This window comes from Lycium barbarum, chromosome 8 (assembly GCF_019175385.1).
Source record: "Lycium barbarum isolate Lr01 chromosome 8, ASM1917538v2, whole genome shotgun sequence".
Classification (NCBI taxonomy): Eukaryota; Viridiplantae; Streptophyta; class Magnoliopsida; order Solanales; family Solanaceae; genus Lycium; species Lycium barbarum.
Genome location: NC_083344.1, coordinates 109,728,725 through 109,744,312, shown reverse-complemented (window position 1 = coordinate 109,744,312; position 15,588 = coordinate 109,728,725). Strand labels below are relative to the sequence as shown.

Below are 15,588 nucleotides of genomic sequence, written 5' to 3'. Positions count from 1 at the left end.
TCGTTTCCGCGCTAACAAAGATTACACTCACAATCTTTTAACTAAATTTTATTTTAAGAAAATGAAAGCCAAATTGCAGCCTAAGAAAAATTATTTGACTTCCTAAGTAGGGACTGAATACTGTAAAATGAAATTATTAATGGAGTATAAGAAGAAGAAAGCAATAGAGGGTTTCACTATAATCGAATCATGGTTTGTCTTTTGCTTTATGAGCTAGATATGTTATGTCATGTAGGCCCATATACTTCATATATATTGGGCTGCTTATTTTTGCTCTTCGTCCTCCCTTTATTTTGTGGGCATCAATATATCCTACCCCAGACTCCAGAGTAGAGCTTGACATTTAACCTCAATTTAGGGGGATGGTTTATAGAACCTAAATAAAGGTGAAGTTACTATAAAAGTTCAAGGGTGAAAATGAACGTGAAGTTACTATAATCCTAAAAGTTCAAGGGTGAAAATTTACAACATGAAGTTGAGGGGATCTTTACATTTGGGAAGTGATATTCATAGATTAAAGAGGTCGGCCCTACTTTGTAGCCCAAAATCAATTTATGTACACTCCTCGACATAGAAAGAGGACCCTTTTTTATGTTGTAACCTTTCATCTAAAGTTGCAATAGTTAGACAGCATCGATTCAACTTTGACATAGTATGAGTGGTTGCACAAGCCTGTACTACCATAGATATAAGGTCATTTTCTAGCAAAATTGGTACTATGAAAATGCAATCTAGATATTGGTAATTTGGCATCATCTATGTTTGCCTTTGGTCATTACATATTGATGTTCTTCAAGCAACGGAGCTGAAGCTTGCGCCTTTGACATTTGGTTGGGATGCAACATGCAAGTGCTAAAAGTGTGAGGGAACAAAAATGAACACATAATAAGGATATTTATAAACAAAACAACGTAAACTATAAAGAACATTATCGATAAATAGTTGATCTCAAATGGAGTATCATAATCCACGATGCAATCAATCAACCATGCCTCAACTCAAACTAGTTTTCATCAAAAGTAGAAAAAACGTAGATATGAAAATAACTTAAAAATTAATGAAGGCCATTTTTTGGCGATTATGATTGAAAAATGCTAGACATAAATTAGGTTGAAGTGGATAGAAGGTGGGAATTAATCCCTAAATTACTGAAATTAATTTTTAAATTGATTAGCTATCAGATGTAAGCATTTATTAAAATATATCAAAATTTTACTTTTTGAAATATTCTTAAAACTATGTTATTTATTTATGTTAATAAATCTTTTAAGGAATTTCTACATCGGACACCTATTAAAATAATAGCCAGAAAATGTATGTGTGTATATATATATATATATATTTATTAAAATATATTTTTTACATAATTAGTGTATATTTTTTTTTTTGTACATATAGCTAGCGGTTGTAATAATTTTGGGCGAGGGGCTAAATGTGTAACTTTCCTATATTTGAAATGACATAAGCGTGTGAGAATCCCAAATATAAACAGAAAGGGCCTGTTCAGATGGGCCAAATTGCATTGATTAGAATAAAGGAATCAAATCCAAATATCGTTCCCAAATCCAGGTTATTCTCAAATTCCTTTTCCGCTACCTCAGCCTGCCAATTTTCCATCTCTTTCTCCACCGAAATCCAGGTTACAATGTTTTGTATTTGCTCTCTTTCCGATTTGTCATTCTTATTTGTATTAATGATCTGCAATTTTATTTGTTATTCCATGTTATAATGGTTTCACGGTAAAAGTTGATTTTCCCCCCTTCAATATAATCATTGTTAAAAAAAATAAAAAAAGGGTTAAATATGCATTATCCTTCACAGCTTTAACATAGGTTTGATTGAAGTACTTTCTAATTAATTGTCTGAGTTGCCTGTTAATCTTTTAGTGATGAAGCTTCGTGGGGATCCTACATCATATAAGACCGACCAACAACCGAATCCAGTTTCCAATTTTTAACAGCCTTTATTCGAGCACTGGGACATCAATTAGTTTAAAAATAAATGAGGAAAGAAATACAGTAGCTTATTGGTGTAGTAATTATGAGAAGATGACTAAAACTTAAAGGTAAGTTCTACGGAGTGGTGGTTTGGTTAGGCCGACTTTGTTGTATCGGGCAGAGTGTTGGCCAGTTAAAATATCTCCTGAGAGTTGCGGAAATGAGGATGCTGAGATGGATTTGTGGGCATATTATGAGATACAAGATTAGGAAAGAAAAGATCCGGGACTAGGTGGGAGTAGTCTCTGTAGTGGACAAAATGAGGGAAGCGAGACTGAGATGGTTCGGGCATCTAAAGAAGAGATGTGCAGATGTTCTTTTGAGGAAGTGTGAGAGGTTGGTAGTGGTGAGTGTAAGGAGAAGTAGAGTTAGGCCGAAGAAGTATTGGGGAGAGATGATTAGACAGGACATATGGTAGAAGGTTAGAAGGTAGTTGAGCGTTGTATCGCTCTCCTGCGGGATAAGCTTGGTGGGTAGCTACTAGCATTATTCTCATAGTTTCTTGTCCTTTGATTTCTGCTACTACTTGGTGTTTCTTGTTCTTGGTTATCGCATTATTTTGCTATGAATGCTATGTTACGCTATCTCTATTATTTGCTATGCCTTATTTTTAGTTTTTTAAAAAGATTTTGCTATGCCTTGTTTACTTCTGTATTGTCTTTTTCAAACTGCCTTGTTATGAGTCACTTGAGCCGAGGGTCTTTCGGAAATAACCTCTCTATCTCCACGAGGTAGGGATAGGTAGGGGTAAGGGGTGCGTACACTCTATCCTCCCTAGACCCCACCTATGGGAGCACACTGGGTATGTTGGTGTTGTAATTACGAGAAGATGAGTGTTACTTATAACTGGAAGCGCAGTTAAAGTTTTAACTCTTTTGAAGCTTAAGATGGACTGAAGTTCCATGTGGACTTTACTTTGTGAGTTGTGTTTTTGTCAGGTTTGCCCAGTTTTAAAGTTTGTTTTGGTTAAATTTGTATGTTTGCATTCGTGGTGCAGGAAATTGCTTTGATAAAGGAAACTAGAACATGACTGAAGAAAGAAGAGTTCACCCAGATTGTCGGAATGCATCCAACCCTTATCATGAATGCAGCGAATATTGCTTTAAAATAATAGCGGAAGTAAAGAAGCAAATGAGCAAAGCTGAAACAGGTAAAAGCTGCATTTTAAGTTACAACCCTGGAGTACTTTGACATTTTTGGCACTAACAATTCACCTCACAAAAAGTTAAACCCTTTACTCTGGTTGTTTGCACTTAACCAAAGAGCCAAAAGCAAAACGAAACAACAAAATTAATAATAATAGAGAACATTTGAAGAGAAAATGTTGTCTGCATTTTGTTTTGTGTCTTTATTTTGTTGCTTAGTCTTTATTGGTTGCACAAGTTTAGTCACCCTTTCACTGAAGATACTGATGGTTATTGTTTCACTGGCATCCTGTGTTCATGGGTTTCATGAGATTAGCTATTAGGTTCGTAAAAAGGGCTTCTACGTATTACTAGGTTTTTTTCCCTTGCAGACAGCTGTGGTATAATGATTTGACATCCAAGTGCATCTTTAGAGAGTCACAGTGATGAGGGAGTCATAGTAGAGCACCAATCAAAGCAAAAGTTTTACCGGAGAGAGTGACCAAGCAATCTTTGCTAGTAAAAGATGGGAAAGTGAGAGCGCGAGGTGTTAGCTGATTGAGAGACATATATAGCTGTGTTGTCTCCTGCATTACTGAGGTCAAAAGAGTTGGTAATTGGTATTTAATTTGGTGAGGAGTAGACACTATGGGCTGTCATGTCATTAGGGACAATTATCAGTATGGAGGAGATGTGGTGGTATGGTATGTATTGGAGCTGAAAACCATCTTCTTCAGAAAACTTGAGATTGTTCCTGCCTAACCAAAAAGTAAGGAAGGTAATCAGTGGTTTGTTAAAGAATTCTACCCATCTTGCCCCTAAAATATTCTATCCTTACACTGCTCATACCTATTAAACAAGCCTGTCCTTTTTATACTCATACAGTCATACTAGGGGCAACCTGACATTTCAACCGTTGTTTTTCAATATATCCTCCCAATTTTTAAATGTAGGATTGGTGATAAAATTACTACTCCCTCTGTCCCAATTTATGTAACTCTTTCCTTTTAGTCAATCCCAAAAAGATGACACCTTTCTATATTTAGTAATAATTTAACTACAATTTCCCATTTTACTCTTAATGGGGTGATTTATAGCCACACAAATATCTATGGCTTGTTTTGAACCACAAGTTTGAAAAGTCTTTCGTTCATTCTTAATTCCATGCCCAGTCAAACATCATCACATAAATTGGGACGGAGGGAGTATCATTTTACCAAGATTATAGTTAAAATTAATGTAAAATAAATAATATGTATTTCTAGATAAAGGCAAATTCTTTTAATAAAACCCTTATGCTACCCTTATCTTTTGGGTGTGAAATTTCAATTTTCCTATTTCTATAGCTATCATTTTCCTCTTCCTATGTGGGCACATTCAAATGTGAGTACAACAACAAATGTGATTATCTGCAATAAACCCTAGATGGAAGGGCGAAGCTTGGTTCCTGTTTTCCAAGACCTGGAGCTACATGATTTGTTTAACCTCCTGTAACTTTGCATCTTCTTGGTGCCTTTCAATGAAACACATTACTTCATCGAAAAAAAGACTTGGAGCTACATGAACTTGAGACTTGTGGAGGCAAAAGCTTTACATGTTTCCAGTGCCTGAGATATAGATTTGTTGATCTGACATGTGATGTCTGCAGTTTGGGGAAAAGTAAATAACGTTGTCAATAGTAGTTCGTGGGACGAGGAAGAGTACATTTTTCTGAATGTTGGATAGGAGTACCTGGTAAAGTGTGATCAGTTCTGTCGTGTCAATGCCATTGAGTTGGGAGAGGGGGGACCCAATCTATATATGCTGAAGATACTACGTTGGCTAAGCCACACACTTCATTTTAGGTTGCACTTACATGGGGTTAATGCTTAGCTGACATTAATGATGTGAGGTTGTTGGCAACCGCCTAACTTAAGTAATACCAAGATTCATGGGCTTTATTTTAGCTTTTAGCGATTGACGAAGATATAGTTGACAAACGTGGCTTTGAGTTTTTGTTTTTAGAAAGCTAGCAAAGAGTTATGGAAGTATTTTCCGTTTCCCTAATATGATAAGCTCTACCCTCCTAAACCTATCTTCCGTCCACGAGGAGCCCAACAATGGTTCTTCCCACCAGGTGGGCTTGAACCCCCAATCTCATGGTTGGAGGTGGGAAGGTCTTTACCACTATGTTATACCTCTTATGCGCGGTGCCCGTGTCATCTTGTGCGCATATCGACTAATTTCAGGAAGTATCTGCTACCTCCCACCAGCAAAATACTGCGTAACTCTGTATACCAAGACTTGGACAAATGGGAAGCACCCAATGTTTTTGCCTCTGCTGAGATTTGAACTTGAGACTCATAGTTCTCAACCAACTTTATTGACCGTTAGGCCATACCTTGGGTGCCTATACCTCTATTATCATGTCTTAAAGTCTTTCTTGCATTGGTTGCACGGAGAGAACTATGCTTAAACTAAAGATAAAGTATTTCAAGCATGACCTGTTGGAGATGTTAACGTATTAGGTTTAACTAGTTAAGCTCACGTAAGTCTTTTTCTCATTCATTTCCGGTTGCTAGTTCTTTTGTTTTTAAGGAGAGCTAGTGCCTAATGTTTGCTCCCATAGAATGCCAAATTTGTTACATGTGTTTTTCTTGGCCTGACCTTCTTAATGTGCTATCAGGTGTATTGCAAGCTAATACTGTTGATGTTCATCCCCACTCGGTTGCGAGTTCTAATGGGGGTGAAGATGCACCTGATGAAAGGGATGGTGCTGAAAGGCACAATGATGAAGATGATCAAGCTGATGTAGAGGGTAATATGGTAGAAGACTCCGCGAATCTCACAGGGAGGAAGAAAAAGTTATTTGAATTAAGATTAAAAATGGTAATTGCAAATATGGTTCTTTTCTGTTTCTCTAGAAAGCAATGTCATCATTCTGTTAGCTGCTCCATATCATTTCGTTTTCTTGTTTTCTTTTGTTCTGTATAGTATCTTTGATCAAATTATTTATGTTCTAGCTTGTGGAATTTAATGCAGAATGAGGCAAGAAAAGCTAATCAAACTGCAATGGTAACAGAGAAGAAAAAAACAGAAGCTCCAGCAGAGTCTAGGGGAATGTCCAAGCAAAAATGGATTGAGGAAAGGAAGAAGAAAATTGGGAAGTTATTAGATGCCAATGGATTAGATATGAGTAAGGCATATATGCTAGATACACAAGAGTCTGCAGAGGCAAAGTATAAGAAGTGGGAGAAGGAGCCTGCTCCAGCTGGTTGGGATGGTATGCCTCATTTTTTTTTTAATCACTGTTCTATTTCCAGACCCCCCCCCCCCCCCCCCCCCCCCCCAACCCCCCCACACACACAAACAAGGGAAAAGAAAAACCTTCCATGATTACTGAGGCTCACAGATATGGGAGCATAAAATGTGTCTCTGAGATAAGCTCACTTTGTTCTGGATATTGATTGTTCAATTGGCATTTTAACACAAGTCTTGTCTCAAAGTTTTAGCCTGGAAGGAAGGCTAGAATTCTGTTCAATTTCCTGTCTTATGCTGCTGTAGAGCTACAAAGCTTGAGCAGTAGTAAATACTAAATATATGATACATTGTCGAGCTTGCAGTGAGACATGTTAAAAATATCCCATTTTCTTAAAGTTCAATTCCTTGTCTTGGAAATATTGGTGATCTTCATCAATGACCTTATTTTTTTCTGGCACTTTGGAAATTTTGGGTGTGATGCAGTTTTATATGGTGAAGCTGATCTTGTTTCCTCTCCTCCCTCTCTGTTATTTGTCATTTTTTCAGTTTTTAATCAGAGAACACTATACAATGCATACAAGAAGCGGACAAAGAATGTTGCTGTTGATGTCGACGATTACAATAAAATGAAGGAAGCTGACCCAGAATTTTATCGAGAAGCTTCAAGTCTCCAGTATGGGAAGGTATGCTTCAGCCATGATCCCTAGCTTTGTTTGTTTTTTATTTATTTCAGACTTCAGAAAATGGGCTACCTACACCATATCTTCAATTGTACAGGCACCAAAATTATCAGACGACAAGATAGAGAGGATGGTGAAGGAGCTCAAGGACAGGGATGAGAAGCGCCAATCATTTAGTCGGAGGAGGAAGTTCCATGAAGAGAAAGACATTGACTCCATTAATGATCGTAACGAGCACTTCAATAAAAAGATTGAACGTGCCTTTGGAAAATACACCTTGGAGATCAAGAATAACCTTGAGAGAGGAACTGCTTTGCCTGATTGAGGTATTAACATGTCATGTCAATGTGTACTTTTCTGTATCCTAGAGCAGAGTCTTGCGATGGGGATGCTTCTTGATGCTGTTGCTTTTCTGTATCATGATTTCAGTTAATGTCAAATTTCTATCCCTCAACCTAATGTGAATGCTTTGTGGTTGTTGATTATGGTTATTTTGTAAATCCTATTAAGTGCAAGAAACTTTTTAATATAAACCAGAAAACTGTGAATATCTAAAATCCCCTCCCCTCCTAAATGAAAAGGTATTTGGGATATGAGTTTTCTTTGTGACTGGAATTGGATTATTATTAATCCCTTACAAATAAACGATAATCCCTTACAAATAAACGAGAAGTATTCTATCTTTGCATAGACGGATACTCGTAATGAAGAACAATTGCACTTAGCAATTTATGCAGTCTTTTGGCCTCTTACACTTTGAATAGAAGAAAATTGTTTTTTCAAATCTCTTATGTGTTTTTTTTCCAGATTTCTTACGCGTAAAAATGAAGCTCTTGCAAAAGGGTCATAAAATAAAATAAAAAATTGTAAAGTGCCAAAAATAATCATTTCTCCCTATTTATGCTTGCGAATGAAAAGGTAGGTGAACTTATTGGAGTATTGTAGATGCAGTGCACTTGTCATGTCAATTGTTGTGCAGTATAAGTGCTTAAATTTGCTTGGAGGGTCAGGTTGCATAGAGTACTTTCTAATGGTTTGGCCACAATCTGGAGAAAGTTTTCTCCTGTGAATGGTGAGTTGTTTCTGTACAAAGGGACTCCCGATTTCACCTTTTGTTTGGTGGATTAAATTATTCGTGCGCAAAGCAATTATTTGGTATGCAATTCTGGATTTTGCTTTTACTAAAGCTATTACATTGTAGGTTGCTGGTGTCACCCGTGACCCGTTTGCAAGGCATTTTGCGAAATCCTATCTGGGTAGTTAGGAGCCGTTTGGCCATAAAAAGTATTCATTTTTTTTGGAATAATCTTTCAATTTATTTGAAAATCAGTGTCTGGCTATGAAAATTTCAAATTCAACGTGAAGTTGTATTTTAAATTTGGAAAACAACTTATAACATGTTTTCTAACTCACTTTTCACTTTTGAAGTTGTATTTATGTATATTCAAACATGAACATTATTCCAGATATTCTTTGCAAAATGTATAACTAAATACAACTCCTTAATTTCAAATAAAGTAAAAAATATTTAGAATCTGTGGCCAATAGCCTACTTAATAAGGCTCAACCAGGGCGTGATGATTTAAGTAGTGACCCGCATAACTAAGATGTCTATATTGTTCTTGTAGGAAGAGATTTTGAGTAATGGGCAATTAGAGCAAAGATTGTTGAATCATCCACAAAGCATTACCTTCAACAGCTGCAAATTTACTTAAACTAACCATGATCAATGGGTCATTGTGCCTCAAACAGTGGCATAGATGATAGAACAGTCTTTAATTTCCACTTTCTTGCAATACGCTCAAATCTTTGGTCTAGAGACTGCAAGTAACCATACTGGTAGGTGTCGTAGTTGTTGCTTGAATATGAAAATGACAAGAGAATCATGACTGACGTACGGTACCAAATTCGGATCAACACTAGTTTCTCTTGACTCGCAGTATGACTCTAGTCTTAAAATATTGTAAGTGAAGAAGTTGGACCAAATAAAAAAAGGAAAAAGAGAAAGGAGAAGGCTTATCACTAAACTAACTTTCTTGTGTTCCGCCAATTCTGTTTGAGAATACAAAATCAGAGGACCTACCATGATGGTAATGATGCGTTGGAAAAGAAAGATAAGAGGACCTAACCACTCTTTTCTTTTTTTCTTTTTTTACCCAGTGTTTGGTATCGACATCAGAGCGTGATTATATTCGAATTCGCACCATATAAGGCCTATTCAGAAAAAATGTTCCTCTATCAAGAATTTTTTCATATTCACAATTTAAACTTGAAATTTCTAATTAAGGGAGGAGTAATTCCATCTACTAAACCATAACGGTGGACCTACCATTCTTTTGTTTTTGGTCCTTGCATGTGAATCCACAGTAAAGGCACTTCTCGATCCTAGATCCCCTTACCATCTCACATGACAAGTGTATTCCAGTGTGGCTTTTTTTGTCTAGAAATTCTCTCTCTGTTATCTTTACAATTTTATAATTTTTCTTAACCTTTTCGTTACCGTTGCTTGCTTTTCCTTCACTTAGTCCTATTGGTTGTCTTCAAGTCAAAAAGAGTGCAGGCACTTGTCCTGCCAACCCTACAATGATTTTTCAGACCTTTCCAGACTCAGCAAAGAGAGAGACTAGAGAGAAGAGACCACAACATAGAAGAGCATCTTTGTTTCTTTTAGGAGACACGTAGCATCTTAGATGTGGAAAATGGTCTCGATTATCAATAAAAATAGAGTATCTAAAGGGGTAGAAAGAATTTGAAAGAACCCCTTTAAATTGATAAAATGATTCTATCAAGTGGTACATACGTAGATATTGGATTTCCAAAAAAGCTTGAGTAAATATAATTTGGCGGAAATATTCTGCATTAACTACGCTAGAAGTGACAAGAGGAAATTCTCCATAAGAAATAGTAACATAAATAATGCTTTATTAAATATATCTGCTTCTATTGGATTTGTTTTATAATGATGCTTCTGCTCTTTTTAATCATCAACAAATGCTATAGTGCACTATCTTTTGGCCTTTATTAACAAATTTTAGAATTCAGCAAATTTTTAAACTTACAGAAAAATTTAACTTAAAAGTGAAAAGTAAATAGACAAGTGAAAAGTAAATAGACAAGTGAAAAGTAAATAGTAGTATATCTTTTCGTACTAAAAATTGGTCGTGACATATCAAATCAACACTATAGATTTGTATGAAGGAAGCATCACGCTTTGACACCAGGCCTCCGTTTGATTTATCAAATTCCTCCAATTATTGTCCTACTTGAGTTAAACAAAATCAGTAGCCTTTGGTAGTTTTGATTAGACTTTCTCCGTTATATTGAAGAAAAAAGATACTGGTTAATCCATGATCAAGTGATATATTGAAGTAAAAATATACTACTAATACTTAACTCTATGCAAAGTAATAGAAATGCATCTAGCACTTCTCAATGCATGTATCTATTAATTATGTGTACACATCCAATTAGTAAATTTTTTTGAAACATTTTAAAAATACTTGTCAGATGCATTCATCATCCATTTTTATACAAACACGAGTTTGTCTTTTTCAGTCATACTAATTGTCATCATGGTTTTGAGTACTGGAAAACGTGAAACCTTTGAGAATGACACAATTTATGAGGGGTGAGGGGGGCTATTTCACAAGAGAGAAGAAATTGAAAGAGAAAGCACCACCAATACTTACTCAAACCAAATAAATACACATCCAACGCTAATATTAAATACGAAACTGTACCAAAGGAACAAAAAAAAAAAAAAAAGGTTCATACGTTAATCCTCATACACAAATCAAACAATTAAACAAGAAAAATTTGAACTTGTGAATGCAATTCTCTTTTCTTCTCTTCTCTGGTAATGAGAGTAGAGTGGTGGATAACTTGCTTAGTTGCTTGGGTTGCTTCTGAAAGATCCCAAAGCTTTAACAGCTCCAGCTCTCAATACAAACTGATGGTATATCGCCGCTGCCATTGCTCCCACCATTGGTCCAACCCAAAATATCCACTGCAACATTACCCAAAATACAATTAACATAAGCTACAACAACTTCAACTAATATTACAGTGTCAGTGTACATAACTTGAAACTTCCTAGAATTTATTGGTAAGCTATAATAATTAGTACTCCTAGTAAAGTAACGTGGTATAACATGTGACATTACAACGATGGTGGAAAGATTAGTTATACTGTTTGTTAGTGTATGTAACTTAAATCTTTTCGAAATTAGTAAAAGCACTTACTTGGTCATCCCAGATGTTTTTCCTGTTGATAATGACAGCAGCACCAAAGCTTCTAGCAGGGTTGATGCCAGTTCCAGTAATGGGGATGGTGGCCAAATGAACCATGAAAACAGCAAATCCAATTGGCAGAGGAGCCAAAACCTGAACTCATGTCCAAACAAAATACTTCATGTTAGTATTGAAAACTCCAAACAACTACTCTGTTTCCAATCTACTAGAAACAGGGGGAATACCACTGCACCACTATTCATAGACACATAAATTCATACCTAACACGCAGTATATGATTTTCAAGATTTATATACTGTAGTGAAGAACAGTTTTTGCTGTATCTGTTCGTCTACATGTTGAATTTGTAACTTAAACAGGGGAGGAGAGCCAGAGTATGGCTTAAGGATTCGGCTGAACTCAATAGCTTAGGATCAAACTCTATATTTTTCTTAAAAAATCCATCGAATATGTACAAATTATTACTCCGTCCATTCCGAAATAACTGATGTTTCACAAAACCAAGAAGTTAATAATCTTTTTCCCAAATTTATCCTCAACACATTTTCATAACCCCATGATAAATATGTCATCCTAAAAAGAAAAAAAATTATAATTAAGGGTATTTTAGTCAAACTTCTCTTAATTTTTAGGAGTAAGTGAATTCTTTAATTCATGCGTTCAAGCCTAAAAAATCAATTGGAGCGAGTAATTTAGAATCCACGAACTTAAAAAGAACTAAAATCCCGAACCATAAATAAACATCAAATCCTAGCTTCACATCTGTACTTAAAATCCAAGATTTATCATGCTTGAACAAAATCTAGTAGTTATGAGAGGGTAACTTACAGGGACATGAGAATCACGAGCACTTCTCTTAGGGTCAGTAGCAGAGAAAACAGTGTAAACAAGCACAAAAGTTCCAATAATCTCAGCACCCAAAGCAGTGCCCTTGTTGTAACCAGGTGCCACAAAGTTACCACCACCACCACCTATGTTGTAGTCATGCTTCATGAATGCCTTGACAAAACCAACACCACAAATAGCACCAAGTGACTGAGCTATTATGTATGCAACTGCTCTTATCAATGACACTTTCCTTGCCAAGAATAACCCAAATGTCACTGCTGGGTTAATGTGACCACCTACAAAATAAACACACACACACACACACATCCGTTAGTTTTTTTTCCCTTTGTTCTTTACTTAACTCCCATTACAACTTGTTTGGGCCAGTTTTTGAGTGAATTTTTTTCTTCCGCTCACAAAACCTTTTTTTCTCATCTAAACATAACTTAACTTCCAAAAACTATTTTTCAACACAATTTCAAGTAACTTTTTTTTTAAAAAAAAATTCTACTAAATCTATGTCCAAACTTAGATGAACCCAATACTTTCAACACGAAACACCTTTATGTGTAAAAATCCACTAAAATTGTAACAAATACTATATGAACCTATAAACTTAAAAAATATAATGAATTCAATGTTAAAAAAACTTTAAAATTGAAGTAATATATATAGCTTAAATCCTGAATCTGCCTCTACCTCTAGAGAATCTAGTATCTTGTAGCTGGTTAAAAGTTAGCTCATACCGTGTATGTATATATGTAAAAATCTTTAAACATGTGTATAACAAACTGGACACACTAAGCTCCCAGACCATAAATTTTGGAAGCTTTTTTTTTTCAAAAAAACTGAACGTTTGTCCATGAATTTGAAAAAAAAAAATCAAATTCCAAATACTGAAAATTTTCTTCCACTCACAAAACTTTAAATTTTTTCCAAGTAAAATGCATGTCTAAACACAACTGCAACTTACAAAAACTATTTTTTCAACAACTTCAAAAACTCTTTTTTTTTTCAAGATTCAACCAAATCTATGTTCTAAAGACTAGCTAAATTTTGTGTATATATAAAAAAAAAAGTTGGGTTGTTGTGGTTACCAGAAATGCCAGCAGTACAGTAAACAAGTACAAAAATCATGCCACCAAAAGCCCATGCAATTCCAAGAATACCAACACCATCACATTGGTTAACACCATTAAGTTTCTTGTGTCCAATAACAGTTGCAACAGTAACATAAAGGAAGAGAAGTGTAGCTATGAACTCAGCTATAAGAGCTCTGTAAAAAGACCATTTAGCTAACTCAGCCATGTCAAGAAGTGGTGCTGGTGGAGGGTCAACATAGTCTTTTCCATGGTGATGTGTTTGTCCTTCTTCAATCACTTCCTTTGACATGTTTCTGTTTCTTGTTTGATGAAAGTTTGGCAGTGAAAGAAAATAGAGTTTTGAATGTTTGGTTTGGTGCTTTTTGTCTGAGAAGAATGGTGATGGGGTTTGTGCCAGTTTTTAAGGGGATAAAGGAAGGGTATTTAAAGAATTATTGGAGAGATGGACCGAATTCTAGTGGTTTCTAATTATTGTCCTTCAGTTGAGTTTCCTTTTATGAGATTTTTTTATCAATCAAATGCTTAACAATAAATCAGTTATTACTTTATATTTAATTACGGTACCATATAAATTCATTGTATTCTAGTACGAGGGATAATGATAAATAGTGTCAGAATTATATTTGAGATGATTTTATCTCATGTTTAGTTTGGATAAAATCACAGTATAACTAATTTTGGGATTAGTTATCCCTTGATAACTTGTTTCCAACCTAACGATCCGTGAGTGTTATTATTAATATTGGTGGTTTATAGGATAGTTTATGCTCATATCAACTATTTTGCAGATGACATTTTCTTCTAATACATATATGAGGCTACTTTATGCCCTCATCAACTATATCCGAAGTGTTAGATGGAAAGATTATCACTTCGTATATTTTGTATGCGCTGTAATTAAAACTCTAATCTCTCGTTCTTTTAATTAGTACTGATAACATAGATCCATCAAAGTGTGGGGTTATTGACCCGCTTATTCATTAACTTAATTCATTTTGACTTACTTAGTTACTCATTTGAAAGTAAGATTGATATGTGGCCTAAACTTAATTATAGGAAACCCTGTAAAATTATAAATAAACAAATAAAGAAATTAAAATTCGATAAGAGTTGAGCTGGTTGAGTTATGACCATTATTTAGCCTATTGTGACACATCTTTCAACACAACTGTAGATAAGCGGGTCATTGACTCACCCATTTATTAACTCAATTTATTTTGTTCCGTTCAAATTTAGCCAAACACAACTTAATGATTTACTCATTTATTAACCCAACACATTACCCAGATCATCTAATTGATATCCTACTTTTGACCCAATTCATTGATCACTAAATCATGTCTAATGATCTAAAATTATTGTAGTTAAGTTGAGTATTCTTTACTTGTTATCCCTCTTATTATCCATCAAAGAGTACACTATCAAAAGTATGTTTGCACCAATTATGTGGGGTAGGGGTAATGCGGGGATGCGTGGGGTAAGAGAGACAGCAAGGCCATGTGAGGACTAATCATCTGTTGAGTAGTTAGTGGGGACTATTGTCTTTTGCATGCCAGCCGAAATAAGCCAACCCCAATTGGGCTATCTCTCTCTCTCTCTCCCTAACGGTTACATATATTTTCCAAAGGGTCATTGCAATTTTGCGCTATTTTGTACTAGTTTTTAATTTTGCCCCTCAAGACACGTAGCTTTTTCGCGTGGAACAAATTTATATTTTCGCATCATAATATTTTATAAATTATGTCATTATTCTTAAAGAATTTATGTCTTGTAGGTATAAGTTCAATTTTTAAAGAGGAAATAACCCATATATACCGCTCACACATCTAGTTTGCAGTCAATCTAGCCTATTGTATCATTCTAGCCCAGTACTTTGCATACATAATGTATATGCTTTGTATAAACACATGAAATTAACTCAAATTATAGTGTACACAAAGTATAGCTACATATTTACATTAATATACTTTGTATTATATAATATATATATATATACTTTATATAAACACATGAAACCAACTCAATTTATAGTGTATAGATAATAAATTTAAACCTCCAATTTGAGTCCCTCTTCATACGTTTGTTGCTTGTGACACATTAATAAAACCTACATTAATAGACAGCTTCAGAAAGCACAAATGGAACTAAAAGGATCACCCAATACATTGGTTAGGCCACTTTTACCAATCAGAAGAAATAGTAAACAAACTGCAAAAATCAGTTCATGCTCCACAGTTATTTATTGTAACATGTGAAGAGCTTACTCATATTTTATACCACAGGCAATCAAGGACAGTTGTATCAGTCGATCAAGCCGAAGTAGTCTCTCTATCCCAAATTAAGGGATCTGTTGAATGACGCACAA

The 15,588-nt window shown here is 35.2% G+C and overlaps 2 protein-coding genes across 3 annotated transcripts; one reads left to right on the top strand and one right to left on the bottom strand.

Moving 5' to 3' along the window:
• The first annotated feature begins 1,438 nt into the window (after positions 1 to 1,438).
• LOC132606652 (uncharacterized) lies at positions 1,439 to 7,544 on the top strand. 2 transcript variants are annotated; one of them, XM_060320236.1, is made up of 6 exons: positions 1,439 to 1,569; positions 2,995 to 3,147; positions 5,787 to 5,989; positions 6,143 to 6,383; positions 6,908 to 7,044; positions 7,139 to 7,544. In XM_060320236.1, the coding sequence occupies exons 2-6, from the start codon at positions 3,024 to 3,026 to the stop codon at positions 7,364 to 7,366; spliced, it is 933 nt and encodes a 310-aa protein (XP_060176219.1). In that variant the 5' UTR covers positions 1,439 to 1,569; positions 2,995 to 3,023; the 3' UTR covers positions 7,367 to 7,544. The 2 variants fall into 2 exon arrangements, with proteins under 2 accessions (XP_060176219.1, XP_060176218.1); XM_060320235.1 differs by having other exon boundaries at positions 1,484 to 1,639.
• Positions 7,545 to 10,701: 3,157 nt separating this feature from the next.
• LOC132606651 (aquaporin PIP2-7-like) lies at positions 10,702 to 13,631 on the bottom strand. The gene is made up of 4 exons (XM_060320233.1): positions 13,218 to 13,631; positions 12,121 to 12,416; positions 11,284 to 11,424; positions 10,702 to 11,047 (listed from the first exon to the last, which is right to left on the bottom strand). The coding sequence occupies exons 1-4, from the start codon at positions 13,510 to 13,512 to the stop codon at positions 10,928 to 10,930; spliced, it is 852 nt and encodes a 283-aa protein (XP_060176216.1). The 5' UTR covers positions 13,513 to 13,631; the 3' UTR covers positions 10,702 to 10,927.
• Between the last annotated feature and the right edge of the window lie 1,957 nt (positions 13,632 to 15,588).